At 43.7% G+C, this 27,989-nt stretch overlaps 1 protein-coding gene across 1 annotated transcript in view; it reads right to left on the bottom strand.

Annotated features, from left to right (window-relative positions):
- The window catches only part of CSMD1 (CUB and Sushi multiple domains 1), a 5,088,256-nt gene that overhangs the window by 1,237,718 nt on the left and 3,822,549 nt on the right, over nucleotides 1-27,989 (bottom strand). Inside the window, exon 40 of the mRNA XM_069235813.1 lies at nucleotides 10,805-10,921. Within this exon, the coding sequence (XP_069091914.1) occupies nucleotides 10,805-10,921 (117 nt within the window). The remainder of the gene's footprint in view (nucleotides 1-10,804; nucleotides 10,922-27,989) is intronic.

The following is a 27,989-nucleotide window of genomic DNA, read 5'->3' as shown; positions in this document are numbered from 1 at the left end:
CCCCCTCCCCCTTTAAAGGATTTCCCTGACTTGGGCCCCCCCTTGGAGAGGGCTGGTGGAGGCCCGGGGGGGCCCCCAGTGATCACGGGTCCCAGAAGGGGCCCGTCAAAAATTCAGAGAGGGTGCGTGCCGCCCCTCTCGGTCTGCCATGTTGAGGGAGGCCCCTGTTTTTGCGCAGAGGAGCGCCGGGGGCCCCATTAGTTGTTTTAGGCACTGGAAGTGCCTCCCCATCAAGACAGGTACTTTTAAATGGACCAATATGTTCCTAATCTAAAGTTCTTTCTACAGACTTTGCTATTATGATACATTGCCTACCTGTTCTATGATGCTTTTACATATGTGTGCACATGTTCCTTTTATGGGCGTGACTTGCTAATATGTTTCCCTAACTTGCCATAGGTTTTCTAATGTTCCTACTATGGGCGTTTTATGATATTCTTATGACAAGTGTTCTAATGTGATTACGTGTTTCCTGACTACTGCTTATGTTGCAGAATACTGAGTAACCTGTGTGTTATGTGTGACTACTGCTAGTTTGCAGAGTAACTAATGTGTAACGTTCTGCCAACTGCTAAGATAGCAGGATAGTACTATTATGTGATGTTGGTCTGATAATTACGTTGTGTACAATACAGTATATTTTCATATAATCTGGTGTTGTGTTTCCTTTGTGGTGGGGATGTTGCGTCACATGTATGTGTGTGTTGTGCAAACGCTTTACGCATTGCCTCCGGGTTAAGCCTGACTGCTCGTGCCAAGCTACCAAGGGGGTGAGCAGGGGTTATCTTGGACGTGTAACTCCCTTGCCCTGACTAGAGTGGGTAAGTTCTGCCTGGCTGAGGTGCATACCCTAGCCAACCAGAAACCCCATTTCTAACATCTGCTTAATATGCCACCCCAGTTTAGACCCAGCTATATGCCAATCAGTCTTGACCCTGGTCCCATTGGGAGAAGTCCAGACAGAATTTCCAGGTAATGTTCTCCCTGGACTGGAAACCAGCATCCTGAGTCCAGTTTTGGGGTATCGCTGCTCATTAGGCAGGCTAGCTTGCATTCAGTGGCACAGTGAGCACAAGACCCATGTCTGGGCTTACCTGTCTCACTTAGGGTGACAAAAGCAAAAATAACAGATGATCAATGGAATGCTCAACAAATCAAACATTCACCCCGAGTCACAGATTTGGGTTAAATCAATCATTTTTTTGCTCACCACCCCACCACAGTTTGGACCAATCCATATGCAAAGCAGTCTTGACCCTGCCCCCCATGGGAGCAGTCAAATCTGAACTGCCAGGTTAGGTCCTCTATGGACCAGCATCAAGCATCCTGGGACCTGTTGCGGGGTATCACCCCTCATCACCCAGACTAGCTTGAATCGAGTGGCACAGTGAGTGCAGGACCCAAGTCTGGGCATACCATTCCCACTTAGGGCAATAAAAACTAAAAGATAGATATTGGACGGGATGTTTAACAAATAAAATATTCACCCCCAGTCACAGATGTGGGTTTAATCAATGTATTTATTTTTGCTCATCACACCACCCTCAGGTTGGACTGAGTCATACCAAAGCAGTCTTGACCCTACTCCTCATGGGAGCAGTCTAGCCCAACTACTAGGTTAGACCCTCCCTGGACTGGAAACAAACATCCTGGGGCCATTTTGGGGGTATCACCCCTCATCAGCCAGGCTAGCTTGAATCCAGTGGCACAGTGAGCACCGGACCCACGTCTGGGCATCCCCTTACCACTTAGAGCAACAAATGCAAAGAGAACAACTGATGGATAGAATGCTGAGTAAGTCAATATTGAAGCACATAAAGATGGTTTGATCTTTCAATGATATAACCTAGGGATGGTTCAATCATTTAATGATTTTAAACATTGTAAACAGTACTTCACTGTCAACAGTGTGGCTATCAACCGTTTTCAGTGTGCAACATAATGCAATGTATGAGTCTTAAAGGTCCATGCACCTCAGAGCCTTTAGGCAAACATCTCAGCTTCTTTTTTTTCATGTAGCAGGGAGATTTAGAATGGTCATTTCAAATGTTGGTGGAAGGCAGCACTCCTGGCACTGGTTGCTTTCGAAGCAAACTAATTTATTTTGCAGTAAGCTTGCCATCCTTAGTCATTGTGGCCCGTATTTATACTTTTTTAGCGCCGCATTTGCGTCGTTTTTTGACGCAAAAACGGCGCAAACTTGCAAAATGCCATTGTATTTTGTAGGTTTGCGCCATTTTGCGTCAAAAAGCGGCGCAAATGCGGCGCTAAAAAAAGTATAAATACGGGCCTGTATGTCAAATATGCAGAGTTTGTGAACCTGTAGTAGGGACTTATGGGGCAATGGTTTCAGCTGAGCATACCACATTAGTCCTATTCTGTTTCTATATCCACTCAATTTTACTTTATTCACAAATGCACTCTCTGGCATATGTTACCTTATTTCCCATTGTAGTTGCCTCTGCCCACTTATAGGGAACGTGAATCAATTCGATGGAAACTACTTCGGAGCCCAATCACAAGCAGTGAAGTCTGCTCTGATTTCCACAGACGCAGTTCAAATGCCGGGAGAGGAGCCGACAGGGGACTCTTTGCTCTCTAGCTCACTGGTTTCAGCATAGGAAGGCAAGGTTGGTGATTCCAATACCCCCCTCACCCTGGTCACAGTTTGTTGTAACACCTGGGGCCATCTATCCTCTCCCAGCCACATGCCTTGCCTGGAATCATTGCTTTATAGAAGGTGCCAGATCTGTTTGGAGAAAAAGACCTGGACCTCTCAATGTCAAGTGAGTAAAATGCACTCCTTTAGAATAGGACCCTGCGACACTGGCCTTTCCTGGGGGGTCATTACCGGTGTTGCTTGTTATCTGACAGCTACATTGGTCCTCATTTAATGGGGGAGGTGGATTTATAGAGGATGTCCACTGGCATGGAAGAAATACCCCAAGGCCCTCGTCCCCTCAGTAAGAAGTCAAAACATGCTTCTTTGGAAAAAGACGCTTGGGGCACTGGCCCTTTTTTGGGGTGATTACCAGTCCTGACAGAGACCTATAACTTACACACAATGGTGTGTGAACTTTAACAATCTGTTTTCAAGGGATGGGAGTGGTTATGTGTTTCAGCCGGTCAATTTCACAATTTCAGGCCTCCTGGTATTGTAAATATTTAGATTTTTTCCCAAGCAGTTTTAAACAGCTCTGCTTCTGAAGATGGAGAGCTGAGGGGCTACCTTCCACCCCTTTAGCTCCTCTGTATGATTTTTTAAAGATCTTTTGCAACTCCAGCACCACGCCACTTTAGTTGCAACTTGCTCTTCTTTTTGCTATTCTACTAATCTCCTTTTTGCTGTTCTACTAATCTCCTTGGCCTTAGGTCTTCCTTCAGCAGAAATAAAGGGTCTTCTAGGCTGGTTACTCTCCCTGCACTCCTCAGACCCTACAGCCTACTGGCTACTTATGGGGTACCTGTGTGTCCAGCAGAAGACAGAGGCTTCCCTTAAGGGGTACCTTTCACAGGCCCAATCCACGGAGGTTCACAGAACCCTCTACTTCAAGGTCCCCAGCTAGTCCATCCTTAAATGTCTCAAAAATAAATTGGAAGGCCAGTGCCAGTAGCTCTAGAAATTATCTCCATCTACTGGGTAGCAGCACAAGTCAGAAGTCACTGAGTACTCTATTTCTAGCAAGAGTTAGGAGTCCTAACTCCTTTTCTTCAGCAAGAATCAGTATACCATAAGTCATTTTTTTCTGTAGGAGTCTTCTTTCTTCAAACAGGACCTTCTTCTTTAGGTGTCATCTTCCCAGACCCAGGAATGTTATCACATTGACCCCTTGCACAAAAGTTTAAAGGTGGATGTGGAGTATTCTAGAAGGTGAGCATCTCTACCAATTTAGTAATGCCACATTATCACTCTACCCCTGGATCCCCCCTACATAGCACCTTGGAATTTTCCAAGAGTGCAAAATCAATCTTTGGTGAGAATCATCTCTTCCAGAGCCTTTTGCTTCACTCTTGACACAGCAGACTGCTTTCTTCACTCCAAAACATAAAAGAGCCCCTTTAGGAAGTGATGTTTGGGTTTTGGCTGAATTTCATTCTTTATGTGAGAAAGGGCATGCCACAGCTGTCAGTAAGTGTGAAATAATGAGCCCATGCTAATTTCACATCCACCTTCTTTTTCTTCCAACAGCAGACTAATCCTCTTCAAACAGGCATGTTATCTTGGGGAAGACGGATCTATAGGCAACCAGTAGAGTGGCTCAAAAGGTAAAAGTATGCATCTTATCAAGGACTGGCTCAAATATGTGAAGGAATGCAAAATTAACAACTTAACATTATATTTCTGATCATGGATGTGTCAAACATATAAAACAAGACTTTCATCTTTCTCTAAGTGGAGCCACTGAGATAGTTATTTTGGTGTACCTTTCACATACAGTGGAATACAGTAAAGCACTACCAACTTGCAGTGAAGCACTGCAATTTCACATTAAAGTACAGTATATTCATACACTAGTCAAGGTGATTTCCTGTGGATGGCCAATTAAATTTTAAGTGTTGTAAAAACCATGACCAGTTAATTGGATGTTTGATCTGTTACATGCTACCTGTGTACAGATATTGGGCTGGGTTAGACCGTAGTCTTGAATAATCAGCAGCACACGTGCATACATGTATTCTTGTGTAACCTCTTCAGAACCTTTTACCCTAGCTGTGCAACAATGGTTCTTATTTCAAAGGCAGACAATGGCAATTGGTACTCAGATCCATTTTACTGAACCTTACACTGAGGGAGACTCAACCGATGAGGCTCGCTTACATCAGTGGACAAAATATGGGGTAGTCCAAAATCAAAATAAACTAGTGGTGTTTATTTAGACCAGACACCACATTCCATCAGTAGTTCAGAAGTTCTTTTTTTTTAAGGAAGGCACTGAGTGAACAGTAATTTCTTCAGTGTTATTTGTTGTGCTTTTGAGTTTTGAGGGTTTAGTCCACAGTAGCTCCATGATCAGAGACCACTTTGATTCCCTAATCTGAGTCAAGTACTTAAAGGAGTACTTGATCTCCAATGTGACAGTCCACAGAATGAGGCCCAAGAACATCAGAAGTGAAAACCCCATTGAAATAATTAAAGCCTAGAAACTTTTGATTGCCTTGGGACCTTGCAACCTGGATTTCTAACAGACCCATCAAGGAAACCTTGGTTGACCACCTTGATTATGTCCATGTCTTGATTTTGTAGCTCATTATTTATAGTACATACATCTTCCCTTACACCTTAGTTAGAAATTAGTTTTTTGTACACATTTTGAGAATTGTGGAAGAGCTCCTGTCTGATGTTATTAGCATTAGTGATGTGCCATTAATACATTATGGCTTAGGAAAGTAATTTCTCAAATGCCATAACCAGACAAGTGACCACAGCATGCACTTACATATTTAACTTTGCTCATTATTGTTTGTGTGAAATGCACACTCAGCAGTAAATACTGGTTAGGAATAAGACAACTGCTACAATTTATTTCATCTACATTTTGCATGGTGGGTCTTTGGCACTATGCAGTTTTGCATGTAATTTCTTCATTAGCAAGCTGTTAACTTCCCCAATCTATTTATTTCATGCATATACTAGAGTGTGCTCATAACACACAGGTAATGCCAGTTATTACTTTTTTCATGTTGTACACGTTCTGCTGAATAAATGGCTACAAAAAGAAATGGTACAACACACTCAGTAAGGGTAGTTTTAGGTAAAAGGTGGTACAGGTCATTTCAGGGATTTACAGTGGGTAGTGCTGATGGAAGGTTAGAAGAAGGTAGGAGTAAACTAAAAAGGGGTTACAGGCCCCCACCAAAACAGTAATGAATTAAATATAAAGGTTAGGGTTTGGGGTGAGTATTGGTAAAGGGTGGTAAGAGCAATTTTAGAGTGTAAGAGTAGATAGTGCTAAAGGAAGATTAGGAGCAAATTAAGAAAAGAGGGTTTGGAGGGTCCCCCAAAAAATAATTTTATATTAAGTTTAGGGGGGGGTATATAGCTAGAGGGAGGAATGTGTAATTTTAGGGTTTAATGGTGGGTAGTGGTAAATGCAGAAACGGAGTAGATTAAAAAGGGAGGAGTTTGGTGAAGTCCTCCCCAAAAAAGGCCCACATTATGTGTCATGGGGCCCTATCTCTGTCTGTGCCCGGAGCAAGTGCAGATAGGATTAGTGTGTCCCAAGAGTAGAAAAATAGTTGTACTCGCACTCAAGAGATGGCAGTATTGAAAGGAATGGTAGACTACAGGTTTCAGACTTCCAGATCCATCAATCAAAGCAAAGGGAATGACAGCATATTGAGGAGGGGGCAGGTAGTGTGTGTTGTGTAAAATTGTACCCAACTTAGGGGGATACCTTTGCTTCCCTAAGACCCCTGTTCTGCCTCAAAAAGGGTCACCCTTGAGGTGAACTGATTGTATGCCACGTCACATGTAGCATACAGTTAAGGCACCTCCTGGTGGGCTGTTTTCCCGGACACCCATGTACTTAATATGGTGCAAGTACAATGGCAAATGCACTTCATTTTCTTAAGACCACACTTCAATGCAAATTATGTGAATATCCTTCAGGGTGTATGCAGGTGAAAAATATATGCCAACACAATCCATTGTCTGAAGTTCCTTTGGAAATGCCAAAGTACTCCAGGGAAACAAAAAGGGTATCATTCATATGTGGCATCCTAGTGACACATTCAGTAATATGGTCTCTAATGTGCCATGCCTTGTTAGGTGGCAAAACCTACTGTTTCATCATGTAAAGGATATTACAATAACCTTGCCTCACGCCTAATGCTAAACTGATACTGAATTGCTTAAGCCTCATGAACTTTGTAAGTATAAGTTGCCTTGGTGGGGGATAGGCACTAATGTGTGTATATATATATAGATGACAATGCTGTGTTGGATTCCATTAGTGTTCATCTATTCCAGGTCTTCACAAATTGTAAAAAGAATACACTGGCTAACCGCATGTTTGTATGATTGCAACACTTCATAATGTAGGACATGAATCCTATATACTAAATGCCTGCATGCACATTTCCTACTCCTTCGCAGGAACTGCTTCACTCAGCTGACTGACTACTACTCACTGAAAAACACTGAAGCATGTGTTTAGGTTGCTTCCATGCCACACTGATATCCCAATGTTGGAGGGTAAAACTTCTGTCACTTGTCAGTGCTGATATTTCCAGTGTTAGTCAATTGATCCTCCATTGTATTTTAGGCTCAATTGGTTATGTCTATACAATCATTGACTGTAGTTGTACTGGGTTTAAAAATAACTTTTGTACTCATGTTTGCTTCACACTCAGGGGCTCATTTGCAAAAAAATGACGTAGCATGGCGCTGCGTCATTAATGTTGTTTTCCCCTATGTGTGCTGCAGAATGTACAACACATAGAAAGAGGAAAAAAGGGGCGAAATAATGTTATTTCTCCCTGCTGCACTACTTTAATGCCACGCCTGAGGTGGTGTAGAAATCTGACGCATTCCCAGGCTTGCAAATCTGGGAATGCATCAGATTCCATGGGTGTTATGTGGTAACACCCACGGCAAGACCCATGGAATGCCCCTTTTACGCAGAGTTATGCATGAAAGGGGTCCAATATACAAGGCCATAAAAAGCCACGTAAAATTACTCTACGTGGCCTTGTAAATATGGACTGGCACACTGCGCCACTGGATCATAAAACAAATGATACTCCAGTGGCAGAGAGTGCTGCTTGGGGCTTGTAAAGGAGGCCCTTAGTGCTTCTCCAATAGTCTCTCTTATTGTTCACAATACAGGTCACAAGTAATAATACATTTACCATTCATGCTATATTTCCATATCTTAACCTGTTCTTAATAGTGTGTTTGATTTCCTAATTTCAACACTGTATATAGCAGCCTCCCACGAAAAGACACTCAGCTCGTCTACTAAGAGCATTTCCTACACTCACATATTTGGGTGGTGGATGCTACTGGTATTGCATTGATAGATGTTTCCTCTGGGGTTACAGCAGAAACAGTTGGTGGTGCAGAAGCCCTGCCTTTCATGACTCGTTAGGCCTTATTTCAGGCTATGTCTCCTGAAAATGCCTTTAATAACATGTAACAATTCTGCACATGTTGTCCGATGTTGCTGTGAAGGCACATGCATCATTTGATCACACTGATATGCATTTACAGAGTTACACTGACCATTTTGGTCAGTCATTTATAATTTATTGAACATGTCTTCTTTCTTTTACTCATTTCTTACATAATATTCTCAGGTGGTAAATATTGCCGAGCTCAAGGGATGCAGTGCACTGAAAGAGATGTGAAGGGTAGTCTCTCTTTGCAAGCCTGAGTTGACCGTACAGCTATTTGGAAGACCTTTTTCTAAATGCAAGGTAGACTTTGAGACCAGGAGCTCAGTGACTATACATCTCTCAAATCTGCTACTGGGTATTGTATCAGTGTCATAGAAAGAACTTCTATTGTAATGTAAAATGTAATCTGTTTTCACCACGAGGCACGGTCGATTTGGTTAATGCCATCGCCATGTTGGAAAGATGGGCTTGCCATCTAAAAGCAATAAGATCTTTATTATTAAAATATCGTACTCTAAGTCTGATCAATGAAATATGTATGGAAGTGCTTAATATCATCTGTTACTTTGAAAGAAAATCATTCTTTGATAAACTAGCATTTGCAGTGCATTCGCAAACGGGAAGGGGTACCCCTGGCACCCCTTCCCCTTTGTAAATGGCAGCGCAAATATTTTTTCTGAGCAGGCAGTGGTTTCACGGCCCACTGCCTGCTCTGAAGAAATGGAAAGAAACCTTTTTTTTTTTTTCTTTTTTAAGGAAAATGGGCTGCATTAAAAAAAAAACACTAAAAAAAAACTGCTTTATTTAAAAGCAGTCACAGACATGGTGGTCTTCTGACACCAGCAGGCCACCATCCCTCTGAGTGCAGCCATGTTTATGCAGATAATGTTGAGATGATTGTGTCTGCAAATATTCTGCCAAGGCCTTACCTGCATTGTCTCTCATGTAGAAAATATTACCTAAATTTAGTTCCTTACAAACACATTTGTGTCTAAGATTTCCATAAACCACATTATTTACATTTTCCATTTCACTTGTTTGCTAGTGCAAACCTGTAGTGCGACACACTTATGCTGATGAAGCAACATAATCATTTAGTAAACGCTTGTGCTAGTGAATGAGCAGTGGCATCTTCCAGAGATTAGCAAATTTAAACCAGACCTCTTAACTTTCCCATAGCTTGATTGATAGTGTTATAATCTGTCGGCAGTGCATTATGCCAGGGAATATACTCTAACCTGATGTGGCACTATTACAATTTGAGTATAATCTTAGACTCCCACGACCACATTGACCCGCTGTGGTATTGTAGACTGAAATAATAACTTCCACTGTACTGTTGATTCGGGCCCTTATCTCAAAATAATTTAAGATGTGGCTTTGTTTTAAGAATATTACATTGTAATGCAGTCAGGGCCGGACAGGTCTTTCCTTTCACCGGGCATTTCCCCTGTGGGCTGGAGCCCTAGGAGGCCGATTTTAAAAGCCCAGGGCCGCTCTTAGAGCCCCAGCCACTTTCCCCAGCTCCCCAAGGTTAACAGCTCTAGGTAGGCATAGAGATGCTTCATAAAAGAGACATGGGGAGAGAGGGGCAGGTTAGAGAGAAATCAGTCAGAAAGCGGGAAGAACAATAAGAGAGAAAAAGAGAGAGAACGACTGGCTTGAAGGATGGATGAAAAGGGAGAGACAGAGAGGAAAAGCTGTGAGAGGGCTAATTTGAGCATGTTTCCCAGAGCTGCTTTTGGTTCCCCAGCCTGACACTGAATACAGTGCAATTTATCACAAAGTCTCGCATGACATAGGTAAAATGTTGACAAAAACATTACCATAAAGGGGCGTTGCAGCACCTTTATGCCATATAAAAGGAAATATGTACTGAATTCTACATTAATCGTTTACTGCAGTTCACTTACAATATTATACAATATAGTCTTACAATACTATACAGTATGATATATCAGAAGAGCTATGTTTTAAGATTTCTTGCAAATATGCACTTGTCTTCTTGAAGGTTAAAACCTGTGTCAGGTTCATACCACCCCATAGGGGTTTTAGACAATGAAATGTCAAATAAAGCAATAATCCCTGCCTTTCTGAGATCTCCCTGTGGGTGGTGGCTGTGTACTCCTGCAATCTCCACTCACGCTTTTCTGTACATATTGATTGCATTGAGAACACAGAAAAATGTACAAGTGAAGAGAGCTAGATTTGCTGTGCACTTATCCAAACAATTACAAGCGATGCCGTTAAAACTAGGCATTGCATGACCACAAAAAGTAAAGGGAATATTATATAATTAACTACAAGTGCATCAGAGGAACCACATTTTAAATCACAGTGGAAACATTTAAAGAAAGAAAGGATGAGGGTTTTTTTCTAAGAAGAGTTAGCATGTCTGAGTCAGGGAAAATGCGTTGAAAAACAGTAAAAGGTGAAAGTCCCGGAAGCAGGCGGAGTCTCATATGTAACAGTACTATAATGTGCGCATCTCAAATGTCACGCATCAGAATGGGTTTATTTCATTGTGCGGCGTTCTACAAATGTGCTGCGGCAGAGGAACAAAAGCCATGGAAACAAAAGCCACTAATTAATTTAATGAACGGCGAACCTCACAGTGCTGCAGTTAGCACTAACATTTTAACACAAACTGTAGTTACACGCATATGCAGAATTAACTGTTTCTTACCATATCCAATTGGTAAAATAATCTTCCATGTGCAGTCTAAATTGCTGCGATAATTCCCAGGAAATCCAGGCGTTAGTATCACACCAGTCACGCTTGTCAGTATACCACCGCACTTTGCTATGAAGAAAAAAATAATAATTCGAAAAACCCACTTTCTTTATCAAACACACTGTTCGACATATTACCTTAATATTTACATGCGGTATTTGAATAATTGTCTTATGTAACAGAGCTTGTTGAACAATGCATACATAGCTACATCATTTGTCATTTTAAAATAAAATAGTACCATCGGTATCGGAAAGTACACAACAGTTTAGCTCACTTTCATAAAACGTTGTGATTACGTTTTTATGAAAATTGTACTATTAAACTTGGTACAAAATTACTTTCATTATTAGCATACAATTTCACATTTTAAATTGTCAATGAAACCCTAAGGAATTGGAAATAATGTATTTATATAATGGGCTATTGATTGTCTTAGGCATATCACAATTTGTAGGAACCAGTTATGCTTTTTTTGCTCCTATATTCGGTTTTCATATAATTTTGTTTCACATGAATACATTATACATTATAAAACTTGCTCGGATAAATATATCCCTTTGAAATGGATCTGAGTTCGAACATACTTATGAAATACATCTGCCTGTCAACTTTGGGCCACCTAACAGACCACTTTGGAGGAAAGGTTTTGCTAGTGACTGAGATACTGACAATAAAACGTGAAGGGTATGGGGCCTGTTGGGCCTGCCTTCAGACAAATCCCTTTCTGGCGGGTATCTACATCAAGTGCACTGAAGTAAGAAACATCACGGGTGCGCAGACTTGTCAGATACATCCATGTCCCTAGGTCGTTGTCTACACACAGTAGCCCAAAATCTATGGAACATAGAACTGGCAGAGAGTTCAAAACAAAAATCAAGGAATAAACATTACAGTGGAATCATTGCATCTGAGAGTGAACGATCCCTTCTCATCTCTAAGGGCATGCTCACCACTGCCATCCCGGCTTGAGGGATGAACTCTAGTCAGCTTCAATTTGGGTAAAATAGGACAAGGACTGTTGTCAGGTAGTGACAGTGATGACGGGAGGTCTGAATAGGACCCAGCCGGACGGTGGGGGGCAGAGAGAGCTTCAGGGAACAGGTAGTGTGAATACTGTTGTTTGAAAACTCATGTGCATTTATGATGGAAGAGGTATTGATAATCATCTTGGATCCACAGGAATGGGACATGACATTTTGTTGCTATTCCAGTGGTTTAACTGTGATGTTGAGGTTGGAGGAAAGGGGGGCCCACCAGTCACTATGGTGCAGGTTAGTGCTTCTGGTCTCCCCTCTATGAGTAACATAATAAATGCACATTGCCAATACGCCAGCCTGACACAAACCCTCATCCTTTTCATTACAAACAGGAGGAACTGCTTAAAATAATGACCCTACATGTATGAGGACTCAATGCACTCATGAAGAGGTTTGCTGTGTTTTCAGCTCTGAGAGAGTCCAAAAATTATACCTGTCTATTACAAGAGAACAATTGTGTTAAAAAAGGCAGGTCCCATATGTGCTCAAGATGTTTCCAACACTATTATCTGATCTTAAGAAAAAGGGAGGCCTGGCCATCATGCTACGTACCTCATTCAAAGCAGACATTAAAGAATTTGTAGCTGACTCCAGCAGGAAGGCACTCACCAATGAATATATGTTGGAACCAAGCCTGCCGGAACAACGCATGCCTGAACAACGAGGTCGGAACAATGACCTCGTTGTTACCACTAATGCCTTTACCACGAATGCCTTAACAACGATTTTTTGTTGTAAAGGCATTCCTGGTAAAGACATTAGTGATAGGCATGCATTGTTCCAGCATGCGTTCCCCCAGGTCCCCCACCCCTAAAAATTACCACAGCCCCCCCTAAAACCACACCAACCCCCACCCTTGCCCCTAAAACTACCACAACCCCCCACCTCCTCCCTAAAATTACTGCAACCCCCACCCTACCCCAAAACCTAAAACAACCCCAACCCCCACCCCATCCCTGAAACCTAAAGTACCCCAACCCCCACCCTAAAACTACTCCAAGCCCCCTCACCCTGCCCCTAAACCGAGACCCCCAACCCTCCACCCCGCCCCTAAAATTACCCGACCCCCCCAACCCACCCCTAACACCTAAAACCACCCCAAACCATACCCCTAAAACAACCCCAACTCCCACCCCATCCCTAAAACCTAAACTACCCCAACACCCACCCCTAAAACAACCCCAACCCCCACCTCATCCCTAAAACCTAAACTACCCCAACCCCCACCCCTAAAACCACCCCAACCCCGCCCCAAAACAAAAAATACCCCGACCCCTCGCCCCTGCCCCTAAAACTAAAACCCCAACCCCCGCCCCTAAAACTAAAAATACCACAACCCTGACCCCCCACCCCCACCCCATCCTTAAAACTAAAAATACCCCGACCCCCCACCCCACCCCTAAAACTAAAACTAAAACCCCAACCCCCCAACCCTGCCCCTAAAACTAAAAATACCCCGACCCCCCACCCCGCCCCGCTTACTTGACCTGACTCCCCACCCCTGCCCCTAAAACAAAAACCCTAACCCCCGCCCATAAATCTAAAAATACCCCGACCCCCCACCCGCCCCTCTTACCTGACCCGACCCCCCACCCCCACCCCTAAAACTAAAACCCAACCACCGACCCCGCCCCTAAAACTAAAAATACCCGACCCCCCATCCCGCCCCTAAAACTAAAACCCCAACCCCCCATCCCGCCCCTAAAACAAAAAATACCCCTACCCCCCACTCCCACCCCTAAAACTAAAACCCCAAACCCCCCACCCCCGCCCCTAAAACTAAAAATACCCCGACCCCCCACCCCGCTCCAAAACTAAAACCCCAACGCCCCACCCCACCCCTAAAACAAAAAATACCCCGACCCCCGCCCCTAAAACCCCAACCCCCCACCCCGGCCCAACTTACCTGACTCGTCGCATCGTCCTCCTCAGCCGACTCCCTTGTTTGTGCCTTAACCACGCATGTGCGTTGTTCAGCACATGCGTGGTTAAGGCACAAAACAACGAAGTCGTGGTTAAGGAAAGCGTAGTTCCGCTTTCGATGCCCACGACTTCGTTGTTCCGGAGTCGGCCTTCAGGGCGTTTCCCCTTGCCAACAGTGTAGCTTGGGTTGACTATACATTTACTCTGGCTTCCATTATACTAGGAATGAGGGCCAAGAAAAGTTCTTTAGGTTGGGGTTGGCCTATATAATCCAATCCCCAGATAAAGACTTTATAAGAGGGAGCAAGCTTAACCTGGTCAGCAAATTGGGCCATTCAATCTGGAGATTGTGACATTTTAACAAGTTCTGTCAGGGCTGCAAGGCCTGGCTGAAGGAAATAGGTCTGAAAGATGTATGCAGGTGCATTCACCAGGAGAGAAGAGAATTTCCTTTCTTCTCTGCAGCCAGATGCTCAGCTTGATTACTTCCTGAGATCCCCCAGTCATAGTTGGACTCTTTCTCTAGGCAAGACTGCTGGTTTAAGGATGACAGCACATATGTTTGTAGGTGACTATGCCAGTCCTACAAGAACTCGCAACTGTCATCCCAACCCTCCAGGCTCACAAGCAGCACCTCACCAGAACCCCAAATAGTAAAAGGTGATTTGTGGCAGCCTTTACGCATGGACTCAAGAGTGTGACATCTCAGGGAGTGTCATGGTTAAACAGAGATTTCCCCTTTCTCACATAAAAAACATGTCTCAATCAAACACAGGCAATTAAGAAGATGCAGTAAAGTTTCAATAGGTTTTGATTAGCAGAACTGCATTGTGTGATAAGTTGCATGGGCTGCAATGATTAAGACAGTGAACAGTGCAAGAAACAGAATGGTATAGACAAGAGTCATTAATACAAAGACCCTCACCATCTTGCAAAAACATGAAAAGATACGAAATGTGAAGTCATGCTAATACCCTAGCATGATAGGCCTTAAACTGTAACCTAAAAGAGAGCTAGGTATGTTAAACCTAATCTGAAAATGCCATGTCCATGAGAAGAGCCCCCAACCCTCATTTCCTTGGAATGAGGTCTCTAGCTCAGACTCCGTAAGGACACGAAGACTGGGTCAGCATCATGGCGATGGGCAGCATCAATAGCAGTGATGCCGTCTGGTCGGAATCCCTCTGACTATCTGTTTAAGTGAGGAGGATTTATACAGATCTGTTTGGACACCTGACGTAGGTCTGTTCCCAAACAAAAGATAATGAGGCATGCTTGGGACAGTAATTTATATAAACAATTCCCTCAAAAGTGTGAAGAGGGAAAGTACCTCAAGTGAACACCTACAGGTTGTTTATCTTTGTCGCTTGATATTGACGCCTTAGTGCGGTGGCACTGATAACGCAAACTAAAACATGGGCCGAAATAAAAACAAGGCAGCCATCTTAAAAGATTTAGTTAAATAAATGTGCTAAAACAGAGCAAGCTAAGCAAGGTAAAAGTCACTAGGTGATGGGGGCACAAGTCTGCAAGCCACAGGCTAAGCTAACTCCTGTATCCCATTGAAACAAACTAGGATTTACTACACCCCCACTTAATGAACAGGACAAAGGAGATGGCGATTGGGGTCAGATTCTATTTCAGAGATCACTCAAATTCACCTGGTAATTTGGATGCACCAGGTTTGGTTGTCTTTAGGGAGGTGGCATTTTATAGATAGGTTCCTGCAAAATGATAGAAGTAAGTTCCACGTGACTGAAGCAATGGCGTCATTCCTTAAGGAGAATGATGCTTAGGATTGAAGGATACACACACTTTCAAACATTAAAGGTGTTTGCCTGGGGAATTTTTTATATAATTGTCACCCAAAACCAATTGAAATAGGAAAAAAGTAAGCGGAGCTTGAGCTATAGGTAAGAGAACAAAAGGTGGTTCATGAAAGGACCAGAAAACAATGGATCCCTTGCAAATTAGAGGGAGCCTATGCCAAGTCTAGAGCTTTAGGCACTGGCAGAGCTGAGTACACACTGCTCTGAGTCAAGCAAGCATATTATAAAGGGAGGAATAAAGCAGGAAAGCTGCTGGCCTGCAAGCTTAGGGCCAAAACAATAAGGGGAAGGCCATCAAAACTAAAGCATGGGTCGTGGTCAATGCAGATATTTAATTCAAACATGCATTTAGGTATTTCTATAACGAGTAGCATACAATGGAGCAAGGGAACATAGTGGTCATTTAGGGATATCTCTGGAGTGTGGCATTCGTGTGACTTATAGATATCCAGGCTGCCTTACTAGATAAACACATCACCAATAATGAAGTGAAATTAATATTCGCAAATTTCAACCTCATGGGGCCCCGAGACCCAACAGTTTCACATAGATATTCAGTAAAACTTTCTGTCACATGCTGTTTCCAGTTCATGTTCATCTGTACAACTCATTTGGGGACTTAAAGCTGATTCTACAACAGAGAAACTGATAGTGGTCCTTTCCAGGTTGCAAAAAGATTTAACCCTGTGGTTCATCCTTTCAACCACTATATGTATAAAATATGGACGTTAAACTCTTTATGGGGATTCTGGAAAGGTGACTGGGCCCCAAGATGCAAATCATGACTGACCCAAACCAAGCTGGGTTTATTTTAGGGAGGAACTGCTCAAACATTTCATCTATGTATTTGATAATGTTTGAGGGACAAAATAAATGGCCTTACTCCTTTCTGTTGATGCTGAAACAACATTTCCCAGGATACATTGGCCATTCCTCCTAAATGCACAGGAGGATTCTTGTGTTGGCTCGCTTGGCAAAATTGAAACTACCCTGGTTTCATTTGTGCAATTTTGGGAATTTGTGTTGCACTTGAATTGAAATTACTCAAATTACAGTATTACACAATTTTATATAATTATTCTCTATTCGGTGTAAAAAATTATCATGAGACACATCATTGAACATAACATTTTTCACTGAACAATAGAAGGTGAGTGAATAATTTTTTTTTAATGTGTCTTCGTGTTAACAAATTGATGTGGGGACCATTTTGTGCTAAAATATGGCCCAAAATGAAGAATGTTCATTTCACATACTTTTGCAAAAGTTTTGTTTAATTACGTGACAGCATATTACATCAATTTCATACACCCTTAATTTAATTTTTGCCAACATATGGCTACAAGAAGCTATAGGTATTCAGTTGATAAGGTCTCTGTCAATGGTGAATTCTCAGACTTGTTTCATACTAGGAGTGGATGCTCCCTGTCACCCCTCTTATTTGCCTTGTATTGGGAATTACTTGCATAAAGAGTGAGAGCTCTAGAGAAGACTAACATTTTCATGTAGGTGGATAGCATGAAAGTTGCCTTAAAAGACTTGGTCACCTCATTGCCACCTCTTCTGGAGGAGCACAGGTGGTTCGACCTTTCCTCTGGATTCAAAATTAACTAGCAGAATTCACAGATTCAGAACCTTTCTGCCCTTGAATAGCAGAAAGTGGTCTTGCAGATGAGGTTTCCACTTGAAAAGAGAAAAGACATATTGCTCTTCAAAGATTTAAAATATCTCCCTCCTTGGAGAAAACAGCACAGGGAATCTACAGTGAGCTTATAAGCATCCTAAAGATGGATCTACAGTAGTGGCACATTAGAGGATTTTCTTGGCTAGGCAAATATGACAGTTTTAACTAGATTTTTACAGGATGCAGCTTCTTCAGGCACAAAGGCACTTTGGAGGAAACATAATGACTTATCAATAAGTTTGTATGGCGTGGGAAGAAACCCACACTAGTTCCAGAATGTTCTGCTCATCAGAGGATGTGGGATTCAGCATGCCACATGCATTTCATTACCAGCATACAGTACAGCTGTAATTTATGGTCGAATAGAACAGGGCGGAAAAGTAATGATATTTCACCAACCAACTAACCACCAAATCTGGAAAGCAGCTTGGTTGGCAAAAAGGCACAGATTGTGATGGTTATATTCCTCACATATTGACAGGTCCTCCCTAGCTTTGTGGGGCTCAGTAATGATTATTAAGGGCCTCACAACCTTTTCTGCCTCTGCACACACTACTCATAGGTAATGAAGACTTCACAGTACTATGGATGGGGGGCAATATGCAGGCTGGCAGGATGCAAAAGGGTAGAGAGACCTCTATGCCACTTAGGTCCTTAAAACATTTGACCAAATTTAGGCAGACTTTGGGGTGCCTGGGACTGAAAGAATAAGGTCTCTGCATATTAGACACAGGGTGTTTCACAAAGAGCTCAAAGAACAGGCAAGCGGTAGCCAATCCCATATGAAAATTGGCTGAATACTAAGGATGATGTTGAACACATTCAGCCTAAGCCCTATAGGTCCCTCATGGCAGATCCCCATCCTAGTTTGACCTCCTCAAACTAGATGTGATAGGACAATAAGTAATAGGTAGAAGGCCTAAGCCTTGTATTAGCCCCAGGGACCACCACCTCCTCAGGGTGATGAGACTGCAATATGCGGGCCGGGTGACCCCCCCGTGCCGCAGGGACCACCACCTCCCCGGGGCTCAATATGAAATTAATGCCTGGGAGCCCACCACCTCCCCAGGTCAAAAGTGTAAGTTGTAGTGGGGGAAGCCCATATGGCCACATCCCTGAGGCTGAAATAACATAATAAAGGGGGTCCATCGTGAACCCCTGGCCCCCCGGGACCACCAATGCTCCGGGGCTAAAGCAATCATTGCCCCCATCATGGAGCCATACATGGCCCTGGGAACCGCCACACCCAAAGCCGGCTCCTGCTATGTCCCAAGGTGCCCACCATGGGTCACAGCTGTTTGCTTTGACTTGGCGGGAGCTTTGACAGTTCCCGCCAAGTCAGAGCAAACACTCCGGTTTCAGTAGCTGTCAAAGTGTTGTCACCTGCTGGAAGTGGAGGTTTGATCTCTTTACCTGCCCGCAGAGATGTGGGCAGGGAAAGAGATTAAACTATTGCTCTTGCACACAGGGAGCTTGAACACGGGGGCATGTTTAGCAGTTCCCTGTGGGCCATAGCAATGCTGGCTCCTGCAGGGAGCAGGCTGGGACTGCAGGGGCCTTGAGACTCCCCCTGCGGTCCCATTGCACAATGGGTGCCGGGGGGGCACCCAGGAGACATGGCCAGGGGATTGGTTCCTTGGGGACAAAATTTGGCCCAGGGAGAGAGGCTGCACAACCTTCCTCTCCTAGAGTCCACAGCTCTTCCTTTAAATTGCTACAAGTATGCAAATGTACAAATTACCTAAAAGCTGCACCCAGCTGGCCCCCTACTGTCCACCTTAGTAGTATGCAAAGGTTTTTCCACATTTTACTAGGATAATGGACAGCTTACTAAGGGGCCCAGTCTATTTCCTGCTGATTTTAGTGGCACATTATTGATGCCAGGGAATATTAGGACATTTCCAAAAAACAAAGAAGCACTTATGTCATGTAGATAAGAGGAAGGACCCTGGTTTGATGGAGATTTATGTCTTGGTAATCTTGTTTGCCTCTCTAGGAGGAGGATTCATGTTACCCCAGATTTCTAGAGAAAGAGGCAACAGGAGCAGGCATGGTGCCAAAATGCACACAAGGTCATTGGTGACATTTCCTTGTACTGCATTACGTAGCTGTAGAGTAAAACCCATACTGGACATTTACCCAAGGAGGCAGAACAAACTCCACTTGGGTACATATTTTGTGCAAAGCTGTATACTCTTGTTGGACAAAAGGGCAGGTGAGGTTCCTTTATGGCCAAGTCCTTCACACAGCTACTGACACACCCACAATAACACTCACACACCCACTCTCAGGCACAGTCAGACACTCACTCACACTCATGCACACATTCACAGATCCACTCAGACATTCACGCACCCACTCACAGATCCTCTCAGAGATTCATGCACCCACTCACAGACCCACTAAGTCTCACATACTGTTAGAATTGAGGTCTTTGGCTGACAGTCAGCTTACCCCCTCTTCAAGCAAGGACCCCCACTCTAGTCAGGGTAAAAGAAAATCACCCTCAGCTGACCCCTGCTTACTCCCTTGGTAGCTTGGAAGATCAGTAGGCCTAACTTCAGAGTGGTAGGTGTAAAGTATATGTACCAACACACACAGCACGCTACAAAATGACAAAACACAGGTTTAGAAAAATAGAAAACATCCATCTAAACAAAACGAGACCAAAACGACACAAATCTACAATATTAAGGTCAAGTTATCAATTAAATAGCAAAAAGAGACTTTATGTAGTTTAAAACACACACTAACACTGCTAGGGTGAAAATGTACCTTGGGTGCATCAAAAATAACCCTGCACAGGCGAGTGTGTGTCAAAAAGGGCTGGCGATGCGTCGATTTCACTCCCGGGTGAAACCTTGCGTCATTTCTTCTTTCGTCAGGTCGGGGCGCGTTGTTCTTCTCTCCGCAGGAGAACGATGCATCGATCCGGTCAGCACTCAAGGGTCCGGTCAGGCCTTGCGTTGTTTTTACACGCCAAGTGGTACGTGCGTCAGAAATCCAGCCACACGATGATCCGTAAACCACGCAGTGCAGGTTTTGGTCTCTGAGTCTCCGTCAGCGATCCTGCTCGTTGTTTCTCCTGCTCCGTGTGTCGATTCTTCAGTCGTGTTTCCTGCGAGCGTCAATCTTCAGCCATAGATCAGAGTTGCGTCGATCTTTTCCCGCAGTGCGCTCTGTGCGTGGATTTCCTCCTCTTAGGCTGCCAGCTTCTCCTTTCAGAGTCCTAGGAACTAGATGGGCACCACAGGGCAGAGTAGGAGTCTCTCCAGAGACTCCATGTGCTGGCAGAGAGAAGGCTTTGCTGTCCATGAGACTTCAAACAACAGGAGGCAAGCTCTAAATCAAGCCCTTGGAGAGTTCTTCTCAAGATAGAAGGCACACAAAGTCCAGTCTTTGCCCTCTTAGTCTGCCAGAAGTAGCAACTGCAGGATAGCTCAACAAAGCACAGTCACAGGCAGGACAGCTCTTCTTCCTCAGCTCTTCAGCTCTTCTCCAGGCAGAGGTTCCTCTTGTTTCCAGAAGTGTTCTAAAGTCTGTAGTTTTGGGTGCCATTCGTATACCCAATTCCTCCTTTGAAGTTGGCCTACTTCAAAGTAAAGTCTCTTTTGAATGTGGAATCCTGCCTTGCCCAGGCCAGGCCCCAGACACTCACCAGGGGGCTGGAGACTGCATTGTGTGAGGGCAGGCACAGCCCTTTCAGGTGTGAGTGACCACTCCTCCCTCCCCTCCTAGCTCAGATGGCTCATCAGGATATGCAGGCTACACCCCAGCTCCCTTTGTGTCACTGTCTAGTGTGAGGTACAACCAGCCCAACTGTCAAACTGACCCAGACAGGGAATCCACAACCAGGCAGAGTCACAGAAATGGTATAAGCAAGAAAATGCCCACTTTCTAAAAGTGGCATTTTCAAACACACAATCTTAAAATCAGCTTTACTAAAAGATTTATTTTTAAATTGTGAGCTCAGAGTCCCCAAACTCCACATGTCCATCCACTCCCAAAGGGAATCTACACTTTAATCAGATTTAAATGTAGCCACCATGTTTACCTATGAGAGGGACAGGCCTTGCAACAGTAAAAAATGAATTTAGCAATATTTCACTGTCAGGACATATAAAACACATGTCTATGGCCCTCATTATGACCTCGCGGTGTTGCGGCCATGCGACGGGTGCAGTTGCACCCGTCGCGCTTTTCACTGTCTGCTATGCAGACAGTGAAAAGCTGCATGGGGCCCTGTCAGGGGGCCCCTGCACTGCCCATGCCAGTGGCATGGGCAGTGCAGGGGCCCCCAGGGAGGAAAAGGCTGCCAGTAGGGGGACTCGTAATCCCCTGGGCAGCGCTGCTAGATTACTACCGCCGGGGCCATTGTGGCAGGAAACTGGTTGTAATGACTGTTGGCGTTGCTTCCGTCATTTCAGCCCTGGCAGTCTTGTACCACCTGGGTTGTAATGACCCCCTATATGTCCTACCTTAACCACACACTGCACCCTTGGGCTAACTAGGGCCTACCTTGCCAAGTCGAATTTATAGTTAAAACTGCACACACAGACACTGCAATGGCAGGCCTGAGACATTATTTCAGAGCTACTTATGTGGGTGGCACAACCAGTGCTGCAGGCCCACTAGTAGCATTTGATTTACAGGCCCTGGCACCTCTAGTGCACTTTACAAGGAACTTACTAGTAAATGAAATATGCCAATCATGGATAAGCCAATTGCATGCACATTTTGTAAAAGAGCACTTGCATTTTAGCACTGGTTAGCAGTGGTAAAGTGCCCAGAGTAACAAAAACAGTAAAATCAGAGTCCAGCACACATCAACAACCTGGGAAACGGAGGCAAAAAGTTAAAGGAGCACATGCCAAGGATGAAATGGCTAACACATACCCACTAACAGACCCACTCAGAGACTCATGCATTCACTCACAAACTCACTCAGAAACCTATGCACTCAATCACAGATGCACTCATAGACTCAAGTACCCACTTGCAAACCTACTCCTGCACCCATTTACAGACCCACTAAGAGACTCAAGCACCCACTCACTGATTCGAAGACTCATGCACCCACTCACAGATCTGCTCAGAGACTCACTCACTGACCCACTCAGAGACTCATGTACCTACCCACTGACCCACTCACTCATGCACCCACTCACAGACCCACTGAGACACTCATGCACTCACTCACAGATCCACACAGACACTCACACCCCCACTCACAGAAACTCTCTCACACCCAGACACCCTCTCACACCTACTCACAAACCAAGACAGACATTCTCATATGGACTCTTTCACCCATGTAGACCCTCTCACACCCACTCTCACATGCAGACAGACACTCTCACACCCACTCTTACACACAGAGAAACCCTCTCACACCTATTGTCACACCCAAAGAAACGGGCCCTGCCACCAACCCCAGCCATGCACAGCACAGTGTTGGTTGGTTATGGGGGTTGGACACTGGGCCTGGCAATATGTCAGGCCCTTCAGCCAACCTCAGATGGTTGAATTAACATATAGTAATGAAAATTCCTTTATGTAAAAAAAAAAAAAATTCACTGAACAAACCAAAGGTTACAGGGACGTTATAGTTAGGAAATAGAATTTAAAAAACATAGAAATCAACTTAAAAAAGCAAATGTTTCAGAGACATTTTAGGTAGGCTCTGAATTTACTCGCCGAAAAACAGAGACATTCACCAGTTATTATTAGCTGATTACACCAGATATTACACCACTCATGAAAACTTTTATAACGTCAAGAAAAATATCAATGAAACATTACCAGCCAAGTTATTAAAGAGAAAACTGTTAATGGTGGGGTGCGAGTTATAGTTACTTTAGGCTGTTAGTTATAGTTACTTGAAATTACTCTACCTGCTGAATTTATCTTGTTTAGTGCAAGTACATTCCAAACATAACTATAACGTCCCTGTAACCTTTGCCTTTTTCAATGAAAAAAGAAAATATATATATATATATATATATATATATATATATATATATATATATATATATATGTAGATATATCTATATCTATCTATCTATATAGATATATATATATATATTCATCTCTCAATATATATATATTTATAGGCTTCCTATCCACAATATCTTAGAAGCAGCAGACTGGCTCACATATCGACTTAACCATACTACTACTGTGCACAACAAAATAGGGGCTCCTGAAACTCTCAGGCAGGGAGAACATAGTCACAGGGTCTGGCTAAACCAGATTTGGGAACTGATAAGGATGGACAAGATATTTATAACACTTGAAGGGAGGAGCAAACAGTCGGAATTAGGAAAATATGTGCCGCAAGTTCCCTAGAGTGTTTAACATCACAGAGTCAATTTTGCTAATCAGTCACAGCACCATATCGACTTAATGAGCAGCAGGGTCACTGAGGTACGTAGGTGCCTACCTTTCGAAGCTCTTCTGATAGGGCAGGGAAATTCCAAAGGTTTGATTGTGCAACAGAGTGCTAGGGGCTGGGAACGAAGCGTGTTTTCCTGTTTGTTGCCAAAACCATTGTTCTTACACAGGACATATGGCATGTCTGAGATTTTACTTATACTTATCTAACCTAAGATGCGTCTCATAGTTTCAGCTGCTCCCCCTCCCCACACGAGGTTGTGGTAGGGTGTATTAATTTCAAACGAATAACAAAGAATTGATCCATAAAATCAAATACAATTTAAAAACAAGTGCTTGCAAAAATATTTTGGATTAGGGAAATGATAATAAAGGTCTGGTGTAAGCAGGTGCTGAAAGAATATAGGCCCTCATTACAACTTCGGCGGGCGGCGGAGGCCGCCCGCCAAAGTTGCGCGTCGTGAATACCGCACCGCGGTCAGAAGACCGCGGCGGGTATTCAGAGTTTTCCCCTGGGCTGGCGGGCGGCCGCCGAAAGGCCGCCCGCCAGCCCAGGGGAAAACGACCTTCCCACCATGAAGCCGGCTCGTAATCGAGCCGGCGGAGTGGGAAGGTGCGACGGGTGCTACTGCACCCGTCACGTATTTCACTGTCTGCTATGCAGACAGTGAAATACATTTTGGGGCCCTCTTACGGGGGCCCCTGCAGTGCCCATGCCGTTGGCATGGGCACTGCAGGGGCCCCCAGGGGCCCCGCGACTCCCCCTCCCGCCATCCGGTTCCCGGCGGGAGAACCGCCAGGAACTGGATGGCGGGAGGGGGAGTCGGAATCCCCAAGCCGGCGCAGCAAGCTGCGCCGGCTTGGAGGATTCCTTGGGGGCAGCGGGAAACCGGCGGGAGACCGCCGGTTTCCCTTCTCTGACCGCGGCTAAGCCGCCGCGGTCAGAATGCCCCGCGGGGCACCGCCGGCCTGTCGGCGGTGCTCCCGCGTGCCGCGGCCCTGGCGGTTCTATACCGCCAGGGTCGTAATGAGGGCCATAGTCTGGAATATATCTATTTAATATAGTTAAACAGACACACTTGACTGTAGGCATCAAACAAAATGACAGTATGCATTTTCAATTCTATACTGGATCCTCATAAAACGTTGACATCCACTGCGGAGATTATAACCTTATGGACTGGAAGACATTTAGTATGGTCCAGGTATTTAAAAGATTTTCCTAATGGGTATACCATTAGGTCTAACACGTTTTAGTCATCTCATTTCTTGTCATTGCTGATGGGAGAGGAATCCATTGTTACTTACACAGATTTACAATTTTACATGAAAACCCCCTTATTTTGCTCACAATTTAGTCTTTGTAAAGGAGAGCCAAGTTTAAATGGTATCGTACAAAGGGTCTCTATGAACTTTCATGTAGTTAGAATATAGCTGAATTTAAACAGCACACCGACTTATAATAACTATGTTGTTGCAGCCTTTTCTTCTATGGATACATACACACGAATGCTCGATATATTATTTCAGGCCAAATATATCTGACACTTTTCTATAAAAAAAATTATTGGTATGATCTTATGAAATAGCCTACTCGGTGGGATCTCTAACATCAGACGGTGTTTTATTATAAATTATGGTTAGCGATTCATCCCAGAAAGGCTAGAAAAGTAGTCAGTGGCATGTTGTTGCAACTTGTTGGCGGTTATGTGTTTCTTAACGAGTTTTCATTGTGACTCTCAATGAGAATTGAAACCTGCATACATTTGACTATTTCCCAGTCAACATTAGTGGAACCAGAAAAAAACACATTTTGTCCATGTGTAAAATACAATTTCGGATTGACAAAGTCAAAACATTTTAAATGGACATTCATCTGTCACCAGCTCTGGTGTGCGCCATCATGGTGTGCGGGAGGTGTATATCCCAGTTCATCCACGTCAGAGATGAGATGAATCTTGCACAAAGGCAAAGGCGAGTTGCAGGCAAAGAAGCAATGTATCAGGAGGCTAGAATTAGTTTCCATCAGCAGTGAAAGTATTTCACTGCTCATGTTCGTCATGAAAAGTGGATTATATAATTGCATTCAGGGTGCAGACAGGGAATGAAACGCAGCCATAGAAAAACGTTCAATCCAGCCGGAGCCTTTCTCTTTCTTTGATTCTGTTTTCAATCTCATTCTCTGGTTCTCACTCAGCTGTGCCTGAAGCAATAAACCTAGGGGTGCTGCAGAGTCTTTTTGACAGCCCAGCGGCAGGTCTAGGCTGTCGAATATCTGCATTCAATGTCTCCAGTCAGGGCCGGCTTTAGGGCGATGCGAGCGGTGCGGCCGCACTAGGGGGGTGCTGTGTTTAGCAAGTACTTACGAAACTTGCGATTTAAACGCACCTTTTGAAAAGTTTTTTGTGCGTCCAGCCTTCAGGAAACAATTAAAATATCAAGAAAACTCTTGGGATTAATGTTACTGCTAGGGAGAGAGATAGGAGTTTTGTCTAGTGCAGCTGTTACTCGCCATTAAATAGCACAGAGGGTTAATTTGCTTGTTGCAAACAACAGGTCTGTATTCTATGTGGATAGGTGAGTGGATTAGTAAAGCCAGCCTTTACACACACTTTAAAAGAAATCAATGTATGTAGAAGGGCTATGGAGAAATGAGGGGCACATTTGCTGGGTTTTAGTGAGGGAATCCGAGGAGGTGGTCATTAGGAGATTTCAGGGGCGCAAAAACAAATGTTGCACAGGATGCCACCAGCGTTAACTCCGGCCCTGTCTCCAGTTCCCTAGAGAAATTGCTGATAACTTAAATACCCTGCTGGGCCCTACTTGCATTTCAACCTCGGAAATTAAAAGAAGTTAGAAAAGCAATACAATGTATTGACAAACGAGGCTGACCTACAGACCTGCACATTTTATGTATAAAATATGACTTCCAAAACATTGGGAAGATAAGTATCTATATTCATGGAAAAAGTAAAGGTTAACATGGGGTTATAGTTAGTGAACATGCCAGTGACAAGGCTACATTTAAAGTAAAAAATAACACAAAATTAAGCAGTTACAATCATCTCAAATAACTATAACTCATGCCCTAAAGGAAGAATAACTCCTGCCCTCACCATGAGCAGTGTTGTTATTACTGATGCAAATTCAGTTCACATCAGGAATGTTATAAATGCTGTCACTGAAAATGTCACGAGTGATGCAATATGTGAGGATATCAGAAGTGCAGGGCTAGGCACAAGTTACTTACTTCAGATAACTATACCCAATGAATTTCATTAATTTTTTGAGTTTAAAACATTTTTTTCACTGGAATTTTTCACCTAACTATAACGTCACTTTAAGCTTTGTTTTTTTCAATGAGTTTCTGAGGTATTTAGTGTGGCCTATTGGATTTATCAGAAGGTGAGCATATAGACATATACCAAGCACACCAATTGGCTTTGTAAGAAAGTCACTAATAACTATACTATAAACACATACCTTTAAATGCTTACTAACAGTGATTTTCACAAAGTATCTTCATGAAAGCATTTTTGTTAAAAAATAACATTTCTTTGAATCTTTAACATTTTTCAAGCCACAAAGTGCAGCAATTGGGCCAACCACAAGGGTTCCCTGCACTCTAGCTGAAGAACATTCAGCTCCAGCTCAGAGTGCTTTGAAAATAATGTGAAGATCTCCTGAGGTCATGAATTCGATGACCCGTGAGCCTTACTGTATGTTTCTTTTTAGGTTTGAGCCTGCAAGTGCATGCGCTTGCACATGCATCTCGTATGCGAGACAATGTTGTTTTCAGTAAAGGGCTTGGATCCCGTCTGCCTCTCACCATTTGCTGGTTTGCGTGGCACTGTTCATTACCACCTCATAATTCATCAAAGCATGTCTGGCATCATTCCTCTGTGTGGAGCAGGGATCAAGCACTAATTGATTTCAACTTAATTAGTGCCCATCTGCTGCTCCTGACTTGATCAAGGTACTATTTTGTTCTAAATTCCCGTGCCCCACCAAAAATTTGCCCAGCAGGACAAACAAAATTGCAAAGTTTTATTTTTTTAAAGCAAACTTTATTTTATTTTGTTAAGTCGTCTGTTCTAGGTCTCCACTCACGTTCTTTTTGTTTTCTTGCTTGTGGGTGCTGTTGTCAAACGATGACAATTAACTTGTTTAAAATATGCGAGACCTATTGCATTGCAAATGCTTGTATTCACATGGCACGCCTATCCTGTGAGCACTGTGTTTAATTTCACTGTGAACTGCTCCCGTTG

Source organism: Pleurodeles waltl, chromosome 5 (assembly GCF_031143425.1).
Source record: "Pleurodeles waltl isolate 20211129_DDA chromosome 5, aPleWal1.hap1.20221129, whole genome shotgun sequence".
Taxonomy (NCBI): Eukaryota; Metazoa; Chordata; class Amphibia; order Caudata; family Salamandridae; genus Pleurodeles; species Pleurodeles waltl.
This window is presented reverse-complemented; position numbering and strand designations above follow the sequence as displayed.